The following is a 17849-nucleotide window of genomic DNA, read 5'->3' as shown; positions in this document are numbered from 1 at the left end:
ACTAGAACTCCCTGAAGACAGCTTCAAGTTAAAACGCGTAGGGGTCACAACCGGGCTGCACAGCCCTTGTCACAGACTTCGCGTAACATATGTTATTTCTTTCCTTCACATTAAAACATCAGAGAAAATTAGACCCAATGTGTCCAATCATGTTCTAATAAAATCTTTGTAACTCTTTTACACACTTGTTGATGGTCTTTGGTGCCTCAGTCCCCTCCATGGTTGTATTTACTTGTCATTTATCACTAGGGTTTGGCACCTCTACCTGTGCAATCCTTTAGGTGCAATATTTTTATCTAAATCCTGAGAGGAGCCATAGTGGAACTACTGATTGTGAGTGCTGAAAAGGTCTGCCTATCAAAAATGACGTGTTCTAATAAGAAAAAAACAATGCACTACAGCCAGCCCTGAAAAAATGTGAGCACCCTTGACAATAAATATGCCGTAAATCTAAGGCCATTTCTAAGGATGTCTTAAATTATAACTTAGGCTCTGTGCTGTATTTTGGGAAAAGTAGTCACACAATTACAGAAGCAGGGGGAAGAAGAATCCTTGGAAAACCTTTACACTGGGTACTGTTGTCATGACTTCAAAAAGTAGAACGGCAAATTTTGACATTGAATTGGCAGCTTTAAAAAAACATAACGGCTGCATGTTTAAATAGGAGAGGTCATTTTATACAATTGAAATACAAAATAGCTTCTCAGCAATTATACATTTTTTTCAAAGACAGTGTACAAGTAATCAAAATGCACAAAAAAATAAAATAAAACAATAAAACGTGTTATTCGTGAGGAAAAATATGATTTGTAAAAAAGAAAAAAAATAGCTATGTGCAAAAAGTATAAGAATGATTCCTTAATTCCAACTAAATCCTTTTATTTGGCAGTGTAAGGTCCAATTAGAAGTTGTAGGCTACAGAGCTAGTTTTTGTATGCCTACAGAACAAGAACAAAACAAAAGTGAACATTCTTTAAAGCTCATGTTTTACCTTTACAACGTTAAAACATCTGTCAGAAAATACATACAAACATACATATTAAAAGGAACTCGTAGATTACAGTCACTAGAACACATACAGCAACATTCTGATTAGACATTTTGTCAACACTGCTTGCAGCAGATTTATTTAAATTATCTGTGAAACCGAGGCAATAATGGCAGTTATATACAGTCAATTTCAGAAATCAAAATGGTTTAAAGAATCATTACATCATGCTCTGAAAACAGGAAACAAACAAGTTGCAGCATTTTCATTTACAAATAGCTCTCAGGTACTGAACTCTATAGGCATTTCCTATATTTTTAGATTTTTAAATTTTAATAACCAGTCATTAGAACAAAAATAATTAGAATTATAGAAAATGTCAGGCTGCATAGGTAATTACAAAGCCCAAAAATATATATATTTTTTATTTTAATTTTCCTATGAAAGTTACAAAGATATTATATATCAATATATACCTTAATTTAACAAAACTTAAACTTAAGTATTCAACTGGTACATTCAGCACATGTGAAGCAGTAAGAACGATTCTTGGCACCGCGTCTAGTTTTCAGGTAATGTTTGTGAGAAAGCTGGATGGCTGATTCGAGATTTTCCATTAATGGAAATGGTGTTGGAGCGGATAGTGATCTGGAACAAGAGGGGGGGGGGGGGAAATTGTACATTTAGAGCACTGGAATATTTAAACAAGCATAAATTTACCTCTTTATATATTTTTTTTTATTTTAAGAAAAAAAGTAGAACAAACAAATGCTCTCCCAAAATCAACCAGAGTATGATGGCTTTTGATAGACCACTATGTTCAAGAAGAATTGAACAGGAGCCTAGTTTAGTCTGAGCAGTAATTATACTTATACCCCCCCTAAGCCAGCACTCGATGCTGGGATCCAGCCCTTCCTCAAAGTGCTAACCCAAGTATCAACCCCCTTATTCCCTCGCTTACCTTATTCACTCTCTTCTAGCATCTATTCTTCATTCCAGTTACTTTAGACCTTTTACGTACCATGGAAAACTCAATTTGTATGCCCCTAAAATGTATTACTTGCATGGACATAAAATGTAAACCCAAACACAAACTGAAATACATATCATATGCCAAATAAAATTCATGGAAGTTTCTGTAGGATTGTAATTTAATCTGTAATCCTACTTGCGTTCATGTTGATGCACGTGATGTGCTAACACATGTTTTTTGATGTTCTCATGGTATAAACTGTATATATAGCCAAAACTTCAGTTTTGGAAAGAGTTGGGAACTTAAAACCCCTGCCAAATTGTTATTGATGTCTGTGCCCCCGTTGGCAAGATTGAACCTCCCTATTTGTCCTTCTGGCCACTGTCACTGAGACATAAAATGATGGAAAAAATATAAAATTCACTAGAACGAGAGGTGTGGGAAATTTTCCAACACGGATATCTGTTCCAGTGACAATAGTCTAAAATGGGGATTTTTCCCTAACCTTGTAGTGATCTCCTCTTGTTTCATGCTGCATATCCAGGACAGTAAATAAAGGGAAATCTTATAAATGGGAAAGCAAAAAATAAACTGATGGGGATTTAATCATTTCCTATACTCTTCAAGGCAAAAATAAGATTTTGGCTATACATTCACTTTAATTACATACATTTTGTGTGTTTACATTCGATAAAATGGTTTACCCAACAGATTTTCCAACTTGTTTGCTGCTAAAATAAATTTACACGGTACGGTACTTGTCTTTAAGGAGATTCCTAACAGAAACAGAGTTAGGATTCCTCCTAGTGGCAGATACATTCTATATATATATATATATATATATATATATATATATATATATATATATATATATATATATATATATATATATATATATTATTTTTTTTTCTAATTAAGCTACTGTGTTGGGTTTACTTATACATGTAATCCTGGATTTAAAACATAAATGTATTATTAAACTCTAAACACTGCCAGTTGTACTGATTTGGTGTACAATTTTGTGTTAATAGGGGAGTTTATATGCACACAAATACATAACATTGTGTAGCCACATTTATAACTCTATAGGAGCAATGTCAAAATGTGTACAATGTCTGGACTACAACCAGAAACACTTCAAACATCTGCTACAGTATCTCACAGAAGTGAGTACACCCCTCACATTTTTGTAAATATTTTATTATATCTTTTCACGTGACAACAACACTGAAAAAAAAGACACTTTGCTACAATGTAAAGTAATGACTGTACAGCTTGTATAACAGTGTAAATTTGCAGTCCCCTCAAAATAACTCAAAACATACATGATTGTCTAAACCGCTGGCAACAAAAGTGAGTAACACCCCTGTGAAAATTTCCAAATTGGGCCTAAAGTGTCAATATTTTGTGTGGCCGCCATTATTTTCCAGAACTGCCTTAACCCTCTTGGGCATGGAGTTCACCAGAGCTTCACAGGTTGCCACTAGGAGTATTCTTCCACTCCTCCATGACAACATCACAGAGCTGGTGGATGTCAGAGACCTTGCACTCCTCCACCTTCCGTTTGAGGATGCCCCACAGACATTCAATAGGGTTTAGGTCTGGAGACATGCTTGGCCAGTCCATTGCCTTTACCCTCAGCTTCTTTAGCAAGGCAGTGGTCATCTTGGAGGTGTGTTTGGGGTCGTTATGTTGGAATACTGCCTTGTGGCCCAGTCTCTGAAGGTAAGGGATCATGCTCTGCTTCAGCATGTCACAGTACATGTTGGCATTCATGGTTCCCTCAATGAACTGTAGCTCCCCAGTGCCGGCAGCACTCATGCAGCCCCAGACCATGACACTCCCACCACCATGCTTGACTGTAGGCCAGACACACTTGTCTTTGTACTCCTCACCTGGTTGCCGCCACACAGGCTTGACACCATCTGAACCAAATAAGTTTATCTTGGTCTCATCAGACCACAGGACATGGTTCCAGTAATCCATGTCCTTCGTTTGCTTGTCTTCCGCAAACCCTTTGCTGGCTTTCTTATGCATCATCTTTAGAAGAGGCTTCCTTCTGGGATGACAGCCATGCAGACCAATTTGATGCAGTATGCAGCGTATGATCTGAGCACTGACAGGCTGACTCCCCCCCACCCCTTCAACCTCTGCAGCAATACTGGCAGCACTCATACATCTATTTCCCAAAGACAACCCCTGGATATGATGCCGAGCACGTGCACTCAACTACTTTGGCGCAGCCTGTTCTGAGTGGAATCTGTCCTGTTAAACCGCTGTATGGTCTTGGCCACCGCTCTAAAGCTCGGTTTCAGGGTCTTGGTAATCTTCTTATAGCCTAGGCCAGTGATGGCAAACCTTGGCACCCCACATCTTTTGGAACTACATTTCCTATGATGCTCAGCTACACTGCAGAGTGCATGAGCATCATGGGGCATGTAGTTACAAAACATCTGGGGTACCAATGTTCACCATCACTAGCCTAGACCATCTTTATGTAGAGCAACAATTTTTTTTTTCAGATCCTCAGAGAGTTCTTTGCCATGAGGTGCCACGTTGAACTTCAAGTGACCAGTATGAGAGAGTGAGAGTGATAACATCAAATTTAACACACCTGAGAACTTGTAACACTAAACGAGTCACATGACACCGGGGAGGGAAAATGGCTAATTGAGCCCAATTTGGACATTTTTACTTAGGGGTGTACTCACTTTTGTTGCCAGCAGTTTATATATTAATGGCTGTGTGTTGCGTTATTTTGAGAGGATAGCAGATTTACACTTATACAAGCTGTACACTCACTACTTTACATTGTAGCAAAGTGTCATTTCTTCAGCGTTGTCACATGAAAAGATATAATAAAATAATTTACTAAAATGTGAAGGGCTTACCCACTTTTGTGAGATACTGTATATGGGAAGCATTGGCTAATTAACTTCTGTAATGTTGGCACCTCTGCCAATAGCAGCAAGTTGCCAGTGTCCTATTTTGGCAATTAACTACAAAAACGCACAATGGGTTGTAATCCTGGTTATACGAGAAATAATATTGCACGCTGCCTAAAGTAGTTCCTCTGAACTAAAACATTAGCGCTGTTCTATACATAAAAGTTGTCCAAACCCTTACATATACATGACTGGCCTCAACACTTCGAAATGAAACATATCCTCCTACATAAGTTGTACATGTTTATCTGCAGCATTCTCCTCTATAGCCGTTTATTACAGAATTGTTGCAGCATTTCCCAGCTCCAGAAGGCCAGGGGAGGGGATCTGATGTCTCGCACTGCACAGCTTAGTGCAAGGAGCACATTGTAATCTGAGACCTGAGTGGAGGGAAATGACACCCCCCCTCTGCACAGTCTCATAGGGCAACATGCACAGTTGAGGCTGTCAATCACCTGCCGTGTGCTGGGGGAAGGGGGAATGGGGCTGTCTACTGGCAATGCTTGGTGCTGACAGACTATCAGCAGTGACTCATGCTGATAGAGGAATGACAGAGGTCACACGAGGTGCTTTGGGTTGAGACAAATGCTTTGTTTATTTATTTATTTTTTTCAGGAGTCGTGGGCAGTTGCACAGCATTAAAGCTGAACTCCAGACAGCTCTAAAAAATGTCAATGTTGTATCTATTAGAAATTATTAAATAGGTTTCAACAAATTATGTATGTACCTGAATTTGACTAAGGCCAGCCATAGACTGTTCGAATCTTGGCCAGTTCAGCAGGAACCAGCCTGCTGGATTTGGTTGAGATATGCTACAGCCACTAGCAATAATCACTGTCTTCTACCGGCGGGGACCCATTTACTCAGTCGCGGGGGGTCAAGTCCTGGGAAAAAAAAAACGAGTGGAAACTCACCCAAGATTACCACCCCCAACCTAAAAAAAATAAAAGTGTGTTTGTGTGTGTATGTATATATATATATATATATATATATATATATATATATATATATATATATATATATATATATATATATAAATATAACCTCTTGAGGAGCGAGGGCCACTTTAGTGGCTTGGTAACCGGTCGCGGGCCACAATGAGCGGAGAAGGGCAGATCAGATGACAGGTCCGTTTAAGCATATGCAGAGCAGACACGGGACACAGCCCGCTCTATTCTATGGGCCCTCCAATATGATCTGCCCAGACAGAATGGGACAGATCCCCTTCTTTTTTTTTTTTTTTTAAGTGGATCGAATTGGGTTCCTGCAGGTATCGCTGACTGCTGCTGTCCCCCAGGCGGGTATGGCTGGTGACTGCTAACTGGCTGTCCTCCAGAGCTGGTACTGCTGGTGGGTACTGGTGGCGGGTACTGGTGACTGGTACGGCTGGTGGGTACGGCTGGTGGATTACGTATACATTGAGTTGCAAATTTGCAGTATGGGCATGATTTATATCAGTTGGACACATCATCATTAAAACCCTGGATCTGTCACATATTTCTTTGCAAAATAGACTTGATTTATATGGATTATGCTCAGTAGCACTAAGGCGATCCCCAGCTGAGCAGGCGGATGACAGGTCCATCTCCGCTCTGTGTGCAGAGACAGAGCTGTCAGAGCCCGCTCTCCTCTATGGGAGATTGGATGATAACGGACCACCTGTCCGTTTTCATGCCATCCTCCAGATGGATGGAAAATAGGATTTCCATCCGTCCGGATTTTACGGACAGGATCGGATCAAATAGCAGCGGGTCTCAGCAGGGATGTCTCCGTTGACATCTGCTGCTCCATAGGGCTGCATGGAGCATCCGATCTGGTCCGCCTGAAAAACTGACACGGGCGGGCCGGATGGGAAAGCCTGTGTGAAAGGGACCAAAGGCTTTTTCTTTTGGTCCCCCCGTTTCTTTCTCCTCGGTCTCTTATTTTGTCCCTCTTTCTCCCTCTCTATTTCTCCTCTCTCTATCTCCCACCCCTCTCTATTCTTGCTTTCATTCTTTCTTCTCTCTTCCACTTGTTCTTTTTTTTCTCCCCCCTCCCTCTCTCTCTTTCCATCTGTCTCTTTATATCGCTCTATTTCCATCTCTCTGTTTCTTTCTCATTTCTCTTCCTACCTCTCTCTACCTCTCCCCTTCCCTTCCCTCCTCTCTCTCTCTCTCTACCTCTCCCCTTCCCTCCTCTCTCTTCCCTTCCCTCCTCTCTCTCCTTCCCTCCTCTTTCTTCCTCTCTCCCCTTCCCTCCTCTCTCTCTCTCTCTCTACCTCTCCCCTTCCCTCCTCTCTCTCTCTCTCTACCTCTCCCCTTCCCTCCTCTCTCTCTTTCTACCTCTCCCCTTCCCTCCTCTCTCTACCTCTCTCCTTCCCTCCTCTCTCTACCTCTCTCCTCTTTCTTCCTCTCTCGCTCTCCCTCCTCTTTCTTCCTCTCTCGCTCTCTCTCCCCTTCCCTCCTCTCTCTCTCGTCTCCCCTTCCCTCCTCTCTCTCTCGTCTCTCCTTCCCTCCTCTCTCTCTCTCGTCTCTCCTTCCCTCCTCTCTCTCTCTCGTCTCTCCTTCCCTCCTCTCTCTCTCTCGTCTCTCCTTCCCTCCTCTCTCTCTCTCTCGTCTCTCCTTCCCTCCTCTCTCTCTCTCTCGTCTCTCCTTCCCTCCTCTCTCTCGTCTCTCCTTCCCTCCTCTCTCTCTCTCGTCTCTCCTTCCCTCCTCTCTCTCTCTCGTCTCTCCTTCCCTCCTCTCTCTCGTCTCTCCTTCCCTCCTCTCTCTCGTCTCTCCTTCCCTCCTCTCTCTCTTCTCTCCTTCCCTCCTCTCTCTCGTCTCTCATTCCCTCCTCTCTCTCGTCTCTTTCCCTCCTCTCTCTCGTCTCTTTCCCTGCTCTCTCTCGTCTCTTTCCCTCCTCGCTCTTCCTCTCTCGCTCTCTCCCCTTCCCTCCTCTCTCTCATGTCTCTCCTTCCCTCCTCTCTCTCATGTCTCTCCTTCCCTCCTCTCTCTCATGTCTCTCCTTCCCTCCTCTCTCTCATGTCTCTCCTTCCCTCCTCTCTCTCATGTCTCTCCTTCCCTCCTCTCGCTCTCTCGTCTCGCCTTCCCTCCTCTCGCTCTCTCGTCTCGTCTTCCCTCCTCTCGCTCTCTCGTCTCTCCTTCCCTCCTCTCTCTCGTCTCTCCTTCCCTCCTCTCTCTCGTCTCTCCTCTCTCTCGTCTCTCCTTCCCTCCTCTCTCTCGTCTCTCCTTCCCTCTCTCTCTCGTCTCTCCTTCCCTCTCTCTCTCGTCTCTCCTTCCCTCTCTCTCTCGTCTCTCCTTCCCGCCTCTCTCGTTTCTCCTTCCCGCCTCTCTCGTTTCTCCTTCCCGCCTCTCTCTCTCGTCTCTCCTTCCCTCCTCTCCCTCAGGTCTCTCCTTCCCTCCTCTCCCTCAGTTCTCTCCTTCCCTCCTCTCCCTCAGGTCTCTCCTTCCCTCCGCTCTCTTCCTCTCTCTCTCTTACCTCCCTCTCATCTGCAGAGCTGATGTTTCCTGTATAGCTCCTGTGCCGTCACAGACGGAGGCAGAGTACATTTGATATCACTCCGCCTGTGACAGGAACCGGCGCTATACAGAAAGCATCGGCTCTGCTTCCTCTAGTGCCGGCTCAGTTTACAGTGATGCTTGGAGACGGCGGGTTGGGAACCCGCAATCTGGGCTTAGCGACCCGCCTTCCCAGAGCAGGAGGTGGCGCTGTGATCGTGTTAGGGCTCGTGGGGGGGGGGGGGAACAGGAACAGCGTTCCTGTTGTAAAATAAGTACAGGAACGCCGTTCCCATGCGTTCCTGCAGGACTCAAGCCCTGCTAAGTCACCTGTAGTTCAGATTTAATGTCTACATGCCTACTGACAAAATGTGTAGCATTGGTTACCAGAGCAAACACTTGTCTGGTGTTCTTTCTATATTGCTGTCCACTGCATTATTCCAAAAATAATTCATTATAAGTTTTATTATAATTCAATATTCAGAATAAATAATTTAAATAAGCAGATGGTCAGTTTTAGTAAGAAACTCAACAAAATGCAAAATTTAAAATATTTTTCATGGCATTAACAAAGCACATTTACAAAACATAGAGACATTAAAATAAATGCACAATCACTTTTAAGCTTGCTTTAATACATTATTATTAGCTTTAATATTAAGGATGAGGTTTAAATTGTTGACTCTAAAGTCTTTGTGTTGGTGATCATGTTACTTAAGTTGCGCTCATGCCGGGTAGACTGAAGTAGCACACAACTACAACTATACACCTGCTTATCGTGCCGCGTTAGTAAACAGGCTTAAAAAATGGTGCAGAAATGTGAAAAGTCAAATTCCATCAAGCATAGGTAATGTAAAGTTCATATTTAATTAAAAAGCACCGAGGATTATGTCTGACATTTAAATACACCTCTGCTCACAAGACCTGCAGAACATTGGGCTTGACATTAGTGGAAAGCACAGTCAAACCAAAGTGAACTTTTTTTTTTCTTCTAAATAAAAAAAAAAAAAAAAAAAAAAAGGCTATTTATCAAACTTGACCAGTTTATACATTAGCCTAATTGGTCATATGTACATGACTTATGGGGTAACCACTGATAAAAGGCATCATTAACCAACTTCAACCTGAACTGGTTTACAAGGTAAAGGACTAACCACAATAGTATAAAGAGAAACTGTGTTCTCAGACATACTGTACTGGAAGTTCAATGTCAATGTAATAAAAATATGTCCTCAACACTGAAGTAATAGAATATTTTAAGCCAAAAAACCCCATAGTATTGGCTGGGAAACCATGTTTGCCAGGACAGAACATGTCAATATTAGATATTTAATTCCAATGACCTTCCAAAAGTGGAATCTTCAGGCTGGGTACACACTAGCTATGGCCGCGGCTCAGAGTGGGGGGACGAGGGGTGTCTCTTCACTGTTTCAGGTGCGAATCAGGTTCAAGTTTTTGGCTGAATTTGCACCTGAAACTAAACAGAAGACGCACAGAACCCTTCTGCTATTCAGACTGCCCCACCCCAGAGATGTGTGAACCGGCTTTATTGAGAGTCGGTCACACTCTCCTGTCATGCAAATTGGATGTGGGGAAACCCGCATTTCAGTTTGCATCAGTGTGAACCCAGCCTGAAATAGTTAACTACTTCCGGACTACCTGCCGCCGATTTACATACTGTGGCAGGCCGGCCCTCCTGCGCGAATCAACTTGGATCTACGTCGGTCATGCGCCTGCAGCTAGGGGGCGAGCTCCCTCTCCCACTCGTTAACGGGGACTCCGAAGTACGGGGCAGGCGGCTCTGATTGCCGTCTGACACCCGCGATCGCTCCCCGCTGAGAGAGAAGAGCGGACAGCTGTTGTAAACACAGATGACCGTTCTTCTCCCTGCAATGATCTCTGAGTGCCTGTGATCCTTCTATGTAGCATCACAGGTCTCTATGGTCATTTCACAAGCCCAGCTCCCATACAGTTAGAATCACTCCCCTAGGCTCACATTTAACCCCTTGATCATCCACAGTGTTAACCCCTTCCCTGCCAGTGTCATTAGTACAGTAACAGTGCATATTTTTAGCACTGATTACTGTAGTAATGTCACTGGTCCTCCCAAAAGTGTCAATAATGTTAGTTAGGGTCCGATCAGTCCACCGCAATGTCGCAGTCTGGCAAAAAATCACAGATCGCCACCATTACTAGTAAAAAAAAAAAAAAAACAGTAAAAACATTACATGAATATTTCCCGTAGTTAGTAGATGCGATAATTTTGCGCAAACCAATCAAAATACGCTTATAGCGTTTTTTTCTACCAAAAATATGTGGCAGAAAAAATATTGGTCTAAAATGTTAAAAAATTTAGGTTTTTACATTTTTTTTGAGAATGTTATATAGCAGAATGTGAAAAATATTGTTTTTTTCAGAATTGTCGCTATTTTTTTGTTTATAGCGCAAGAAATAAAAATTGCACAGGTGATAAAATACCACCAAAAGAAAGCTCTATTTGTGAGAAAAAAAGGGTACAGCATTGTACGACCGCGCAATTGTCTGTTAAAGTAACGCACTGCCGAATCGCAAAAAATAGCCTGGTCATTAAGGGGGCAAATCCTTCCGGTCCAGAAGTGGTTAAAGCATTCACTTCTGCTGCTCATGCCACCAATCAGTGCTGTAGTAAAGAGATCTTCTCAGTGGATTCTCTGAGAGATAGAAGAAACCATTATTTACCTGTTGATGCCTACAACTGAATCTATCAGGCTCCATGCAAAGATGACACCAAATACTAAAAGTGTTACTAAACCCACAACAGCACAATCAGTCTGTATATGCAGTAAAGCATGCTTGGTATACGCGCTGTGCAACCTAAGGGGTTAATCCTCTGCATTGTGTAAAAAGGCTGTGTTATCCTGTCTTCTCTGATCCTCCCCTTCTTCCATAGCCCCCCAAACCATCTCCTGATAAAAACAGAGCCTTGGAGGGCAAGCTGCACACGCTCAGTTTAGTGTGTTTTTTTTTTTTTTTCTTGGGAGAGTGCATGTGAACACTGTCCAGACAAAAGGTCAGGGGTCCTGCAGCCTCATAGGATAGTCAGGGAAGAATGAAAACGCCTCCTAGGAGCTTTAATCAGACACTGATAGAAGTCACAAGACTGCTCGAACTGCTGATGTGAAAGGATATTTAGCAGTTTATATTTACTAAAACTATCGCATTTCCATGTTCTGTGTACTGTGGGAGACCAGATATAGTGAATGCAGGGTGCTGGGTTTAGTAACACTAACTTTCCAGCAGCCCACACCTCTGATCTTTGCAATATTAATGAGAAACTACTTCCTGAACAATCTGTCAATTTAGGAACTATTGATTTCCTGGTCTTCTGCTGTGCTTAGTGGTTTGATCCGCTATAACCTACGTGTCAGGTAAACAGTTTGGCTAATCAGCGAAATTGCGCATTGGCGCGAATACGCATGCGCGGCCAACTCCGGGCAAGATCAGCTAAGAACGTGCGTGCGCCAATTCGCACACACGCACGCAGGACGTGACGGCGCTCGGCGCCAAACGGCCTATTTAAACTCAGCAGTGACAGGTACTAGTTGCTGGATGATCTTCAGCTCCCTGTGTCCCTTGAGCCTTGTTTGCCTTTACCTTGGATTCCCTGTTGCCGACCCAGGTTGCTTGACCATCGTCTCTTCTTGATACCTCTGGCTTTTTGACCCTTTGGCTTGTCCCTGGACTTTCCCAGTCTTCTCCAGTGTCTGACCCGGCTTGGCTATTTGACTCCCCTTTCCAATTCACCATGTTCCTGCAGCACACCTGCCTGGCTTATCAAGTCTTCCAGATCCATCCTGGACCTACCATCCATTGGCCTCAGCCACCATCTGGCCATCCCAGCCGGCAACCCGTGCTTCTTCGGGCACAGCACTCCCTGTCTCACCTCCAGGGGTGTTCTGCACCTAGCCGCAAGGGGAGCCCTCTCTACACTCCGGCTTCGGATCAGGTACGTGACACTACGTCAATACCATGTGTCCTGTAATGACGTAGTGGTCAGTGGGAGGAACCAGGCCAGGAAATGAACACTCCTAGGTGTCAGATTCTGCAGGATCTTCAATGGCCTGTTTCTCCTTACTACTACTAAGATTGGTGGCAGGGCAGTCACATTCTAAGCCCATGACATATTTAAAGTGCTTCAAAAGCCCTCAATACATTCCCTGCATTAAAGTAAGAAATGTCCCAGTAGTTGTATCGCCCCCCCCCCCCCCCCCCATATGCTTACTTGCGTCCTATCTCAATCCAACACAGTGGCACTTGTCTGTGTCTTCACAGGACACAGAGGCAGCAGTGGCAGTCATTGGCTCCTGATGCTGTTAATCAAATCCAGTTAGGAGGGAGCAGGGCTAGGCCACGCTGTGTATCTATGTGCATACACAACCCACTTTGGGGAGGTGAGCTCACATGTGTGCCTCCATATCAAGCGGCTTGCCATAGGGGGACGCAGAGAAGCGGAGGAACCATGAGTCCTGGCGAAGGAACCCAGAAGTGGAGGTTTGAGGCTGCTCTGTGCAATGCACAGAGAGCAGTTAAGCAGAACACATATATAGATACAAAAAATAACACATTATATATATATATATATATATATATATATATATATATATATATATACACACACACACACACACACACACACACACACACACACACACATATATATATATATATATATATATATATATATATATATATACACACACACACACACACACACACACACACACATACATACATATACACACACACACACATACATACATACACATACACATACATATATATTTTTATATATACACACACACACACACACACACGCGTACATACATACACATACACACACACTTTACAACCAATTTAAAGACAGTACAGTATGAAATTTAAACATGCAAAGTTGAAACAGAGGAGTTTGTGTAGTTGATCTTGTTGAGTAAAAGGTTTTGCCTCGTTTATCTGTAGAGACCGGATAATTTTTAGGGTGATTTCTTATCGGCTAGGTTAATATAACATAGTATATTTTTATGCATGCTCTGCAATTCACCAATACTTAAATCCAAACTAAAATAAAAAAAAATAAAAAAATAAAATAAATAAGAATATATATATATATATATTTTTTTGCTGCAATACTCACTTCCAATACAGAGCTACCCCTACCACTCTTCCCCTTCGTTCCATCCCTAGGTCACTAGTCTTCCAGGCCGAATGACAGCCAATGCCATTTAACACCCTTCTTGTGAGCCCAGGCTGCTATGAACCCACACCCTGGGATCACTGCATACATCTTTTTTTACCCTTGGCAAAGAAAGAGTTCAATCTCCCTATCAAAACATGCATCAAACTGAACAATGAATAAGGATCATCACAAAAAAGCGTGGCACCTATAATGTGCTTCTCTATTGGAGCATAAAAAACACACTAGGTCTGTCCAGGTCTCTGCACACTCACAGATGCACTCACCCTTTTCAGCTTGGCAGCTGCCTCTCCTGAGCGAATGGCAGACAGAATGTTTTGGCGGAGCAGTTCTGGGTCAGAGCTTGGGAAAGATACTGTGGTCTTTTTTTCGGGAACAGGAGGAGGACTATGCACTCTGTATTTTAGTTCAGGGGTTAGTGTCTAGAAAACAAAATTCCTTGCAGTAACACCATTTAGGAAGTTAAAAATATTAATACAAATCACAAGCATAATACAAACATTGATTTCTTAAGTGCTCATGCACATGGGCTTTAATTTTCACATGGCAAAGGATGTAAATATGTGAAAAAATGAATGCAAAAAAAAAAACGTGCTTATGCATGCTGCATTCAAAGCTGAACTTCAGGCAGATATAAAAGAAATAAGCCAATGCAGCTCTAGATCAGTGTTTTTCAACCCCGGTCCTCAGGACCCACTTGTAGTTCCTGAACAACTGGAGGGCCATAGTTTGAAGACCCTGCACTAACAGGCCAGGTTTGTAAGAAAACTGAAATGCATCCCAGGTGATATCATTTGTTGCTCAGTGATTGCAGTATTCTAGTCTGCATCTCCCCAAGGTAATACTTAAAATCTGGCCTGCTCGTGTGCCCTTGGGAACCACTGCTCTACATCATTAAAAATAATTCAAAGATATATCTAAGTCATCTTACAACTGCTACCTCCTCCCCTCCTAACAACTATACTAACACCTGTGGTAGAAAGACCTGTATGCTTACCAATTTTAGGCTGCTCCGGTCATGTGATGCGAGCTCCTCAGTGGCAGCTGAAGGTGAGAATGCCCAAGCAGTGATTTCACCCAATCACCCAAAGGCTTACTATAGCCCATCCCTTGTCAGCACTCCCTCCTCTCCCCTGAAGCTGCCACGCTGGCTGACACAGGGGAGGGATCACGTGACCAGACCGGAGTGGCCTGAAAATAGGTATACAGATCTTTCTTCCACAGGTTAGTAAGTGTAGGTGTTAGTAGGTGGAAGGGAGCAGTTCTAAAATTTGTTAGATATCCAGCAATACTACTTTAAAAAAGGGACAATTTACATTTTTACAGTGCAGTAAACTTTGCCAACACACCTAAACATGCAGAAAATCAGATGGGGCCTACATTTTTTTTTTTTCATTTTTAATACAATACACCACCGCACGTTGTGGTGCGCTACAGGGCAAGAGCGTTGTCTTCCATCGTTGGGGTGGCATTCCTGAATTAATGGCATTGCAATGCAATGCAATAACGCATTTTGTGTTTGGTACCATATTCTGCAATAGAATATGTGTTACCATGACAAGTCTAACTGGGCCCTCACTCACATCTGAATTAGACCTAGTATAAGGATTAGAAGAGGGAGAAGCAGCAGAAGGAGCCAGTGCTTATGTGCCAGCAAGGAACATGCTGAAAAGAGGAGAGAGCAGAGTAACAGGGATTAGATAAGTCTGCTGCTTCTCCTTTTACTGTCCAGTTAAATGCCGAAGGAGGGACATGACCTATAAAAGGGTCACTCAGCAGCAGCAGAAAAAGTTAAGCAGTTGTAAACCCTCTTTTTTAAAAGAATAAAAATAAACATGTTATACCTACCTGCTCTGTGCAATGGTTTTGCTCAGAGCAGCCCTGATCCTCTACTTCTGGGGTGCCCCGCTGGCACTCCAGGCCCCTCCTCTTCATTGGGTGCCCGTATGGGCTCACTCCATTGATACAGACAACGGGACTTGCCGCTGCCCTCGTGTACTCCTGACCCCCTGACATGCCACATTTGGCATGTTTTTTTTTTTTGGGGGGGGGGGGTAACGGGTACCTAGTTTTGACAGGTACCCAGCTCCCACTTCCACTCGGAGCGCTGCGGCGCCCCGAGTGGGAGTTCTCCTCTCCCCCTCCCTCACTGCAATCTTCTGGGACACATCAGAGGTCCCAGAAGATTGCCTGGCCATTCGTGACATGCAGCGCAACTTGCGCATGTGCAGTGTGCACCCAGCTGTAAAGCCGCAAGCTGCCACAGCCGGGTGCCCACACTAGTGCTGCCGGTGCCGCCGAGAGGTGAGGGAGAGGAGAGAGGCTTCAGGCGGCCGCATCGCTGGATCCCAGGACAGGTGAGTGTATTTATTAAAAGTCAGCAGCTTCACTTTTTGTAGCTGCTGACTTGTAATAAACACAGAAAACGGCTGGAACTCCGCTTCAATGCAGAGAATGCATTGAGGTGAAGAACCTTGACAACAACTTCAATTATTCAGGGTCTCTACGTTCAGAAAATCTACAATATTCTGGGGTGCTTTAAGTAATTTTATAACCAAAAATACAGAAAATGTGTGCAAAAAAAAAAAAAATTGCTCTAGGAGGGGAAATGGGCAATTAAAAAGAATGTACACTGCCTTAGACCCTCCCCAGCCCTCCTGTCATAAGTGGGAACCTTTTAAATTCAGCTGGTGAACCAAAGGTATTCCATCATAGTAAACTCATAGAACATCACAGCACACAAGAGAAATCGAGAATAGCAGCCTCCACTAGACAATGGGAAGAAGACCAGAAATAGGAGACATCTTTTAGGCCCCTTTCACACTGATGGACAGATTGGGTCCGCCTGTCAGTTTTTCAGACGGACCCGATCGGACCATCCATAGATCTCTACGGACACGTGCCTGTTGACACCCACCTACATCTGATCCTATCCGCTAAAAACAGACAGATGGGGATCCGTTTCCCATCCGTCCGGTTGATCAGATGACAGTCGGATGGAATAAGACAGGCGGTCCGTTTCCATCCGACAGCCCATAGAGGACAGCGGGCTATGTCCATTCTGCATTAGCGAAGCAGACAGGAACCAGTTATCTGCCTGCTCAGTTGGGATCAGTAAAGAGATCCCCTCCGTCAGTGTGAAAGGAGCCTAAAGTGAAATTAAGCTCCGCTATTTCCTTTTTTTAATGAGCCCCCAGGTGGCTTATGCCATAATGTGCTAGTATGCACAGCACATTAGCACATTATGGCACACTTCGATGTCAAATGAAGTCCTCCAGCACTACAGTGCCAGCACTCCGGCTGGTCCCAGGTGCTTCTATCTGCCCTCCGTTCAGCCGTTTGAATGGCGCACGGGAGATTATGTGCACAGGAGTCAGTTCATTGCGACACAGAGCATTGCCGTAAATGTACTCTGAGCGGCGCATGCAAGGAGAAGCATTTATGAAAGAAGAGTCCACTAGGTTATAAAAACCCTGGATGTCAGTGTTTTTTTTTAAATCGCAAGTTAAATTCTGCTTTAATTACTACATGGAGAGTAATGAAAAATGTCAACCTTGTGGAAAACCTTCCTAGTCAATTTTTAGATGTTCTGGAAAACAATCTATGAATAAACTAATCAGAAAAAGCCCATGAGCACGAGTTCCAAGATTGAGACAACTGTGAGAAAATTAGTAAAAATTAACCTGTACACAAAAAAAAATGCAATTTGTTAACTGCTTAAAGGACATAATTATTTTAATCAGTGTGTATTCACAAATAGCAATCCTATTCAAGGACCAAATGGTTAAATACATTTGTCAATTACTAAGACAAACAATGACAGTTAAGTAATAAAAGCACTGACATTCCATGGGAGTACAGAATGTAATTCTGGAATATGCACAGAACCAGATATGGTGGAGTGATGTCCCTGAGAAAGAAAGCAACTGGAAATCCAACCTTTTAAGATTGCTACCCAATTTTAAAGTTATGGAAAATGCCAAATGGCAAACAGCATAAAAACCCATTCATTCCCTAAGAAAAAAAAAAAATAGGATTTTTGGTTCACCTGTAAAACACTGTTCATAGAAAACACAAAGCACAGATGACTTGACATTAATGACTATTTGGGTTATGCTGCCACCTTCAGATGAATAGACACTGGCCAGAAAAAAAGGCAGAACTGTTGCCCAGGCAGTACAACTTTTAGCGCAGCTATGCCTCAGTTCTGTAGCAAGCAATGAGGAACAGGGGA

The 17849-nt window shown here is 43.2% G+C and overlaps 1 protein-coding gene across 1 annotated transcript in view; it reads right to left on the bottom strand.

The window, feature by feature from the left end:
• Window positions 1–637: 637 nt before the first annotated feature.
• Window positions 638–17849, bottom strand: part of COBLL1 (cordon-bleu WH2 repeat protein like 1) — a 259317-nt gene continuing 242105 nt past the window's right edge. The window contains exons 14-15 of the mRNA XM_082260783.1: window positions 13882–14037; window positions 638–1636 (exon numbers count right to left, since the gene is read on the bottom strand). Coding sequence (XP_082116909.1) covers window positions 1550–1636; window positions 13882–14037 — 243 coding nt within the window. The 3' untranslated portion in view covers window positions 638–1549. The remainder of the gene's footprint in view (window positions 1637–13881; window positions 14038–17849) is intronic.

This window comes from Pelophylax lessonae (assembly GCF_965119305.1).
Source record: "Pelophylax lessonae genome assembly, chromosome: 6".
NCBI classification, from domain to species: Eukaryota; Metazoa; Chordata; class Amphibia; order Anura; family Ranidae; genus Pelophylax; species Pelophylax lessonae.
The sequence above is the reverse complement of the archived record's forward strand: the minus strand, read 5'-3'. Positions and strand labels throughout refer to the sequence as shown.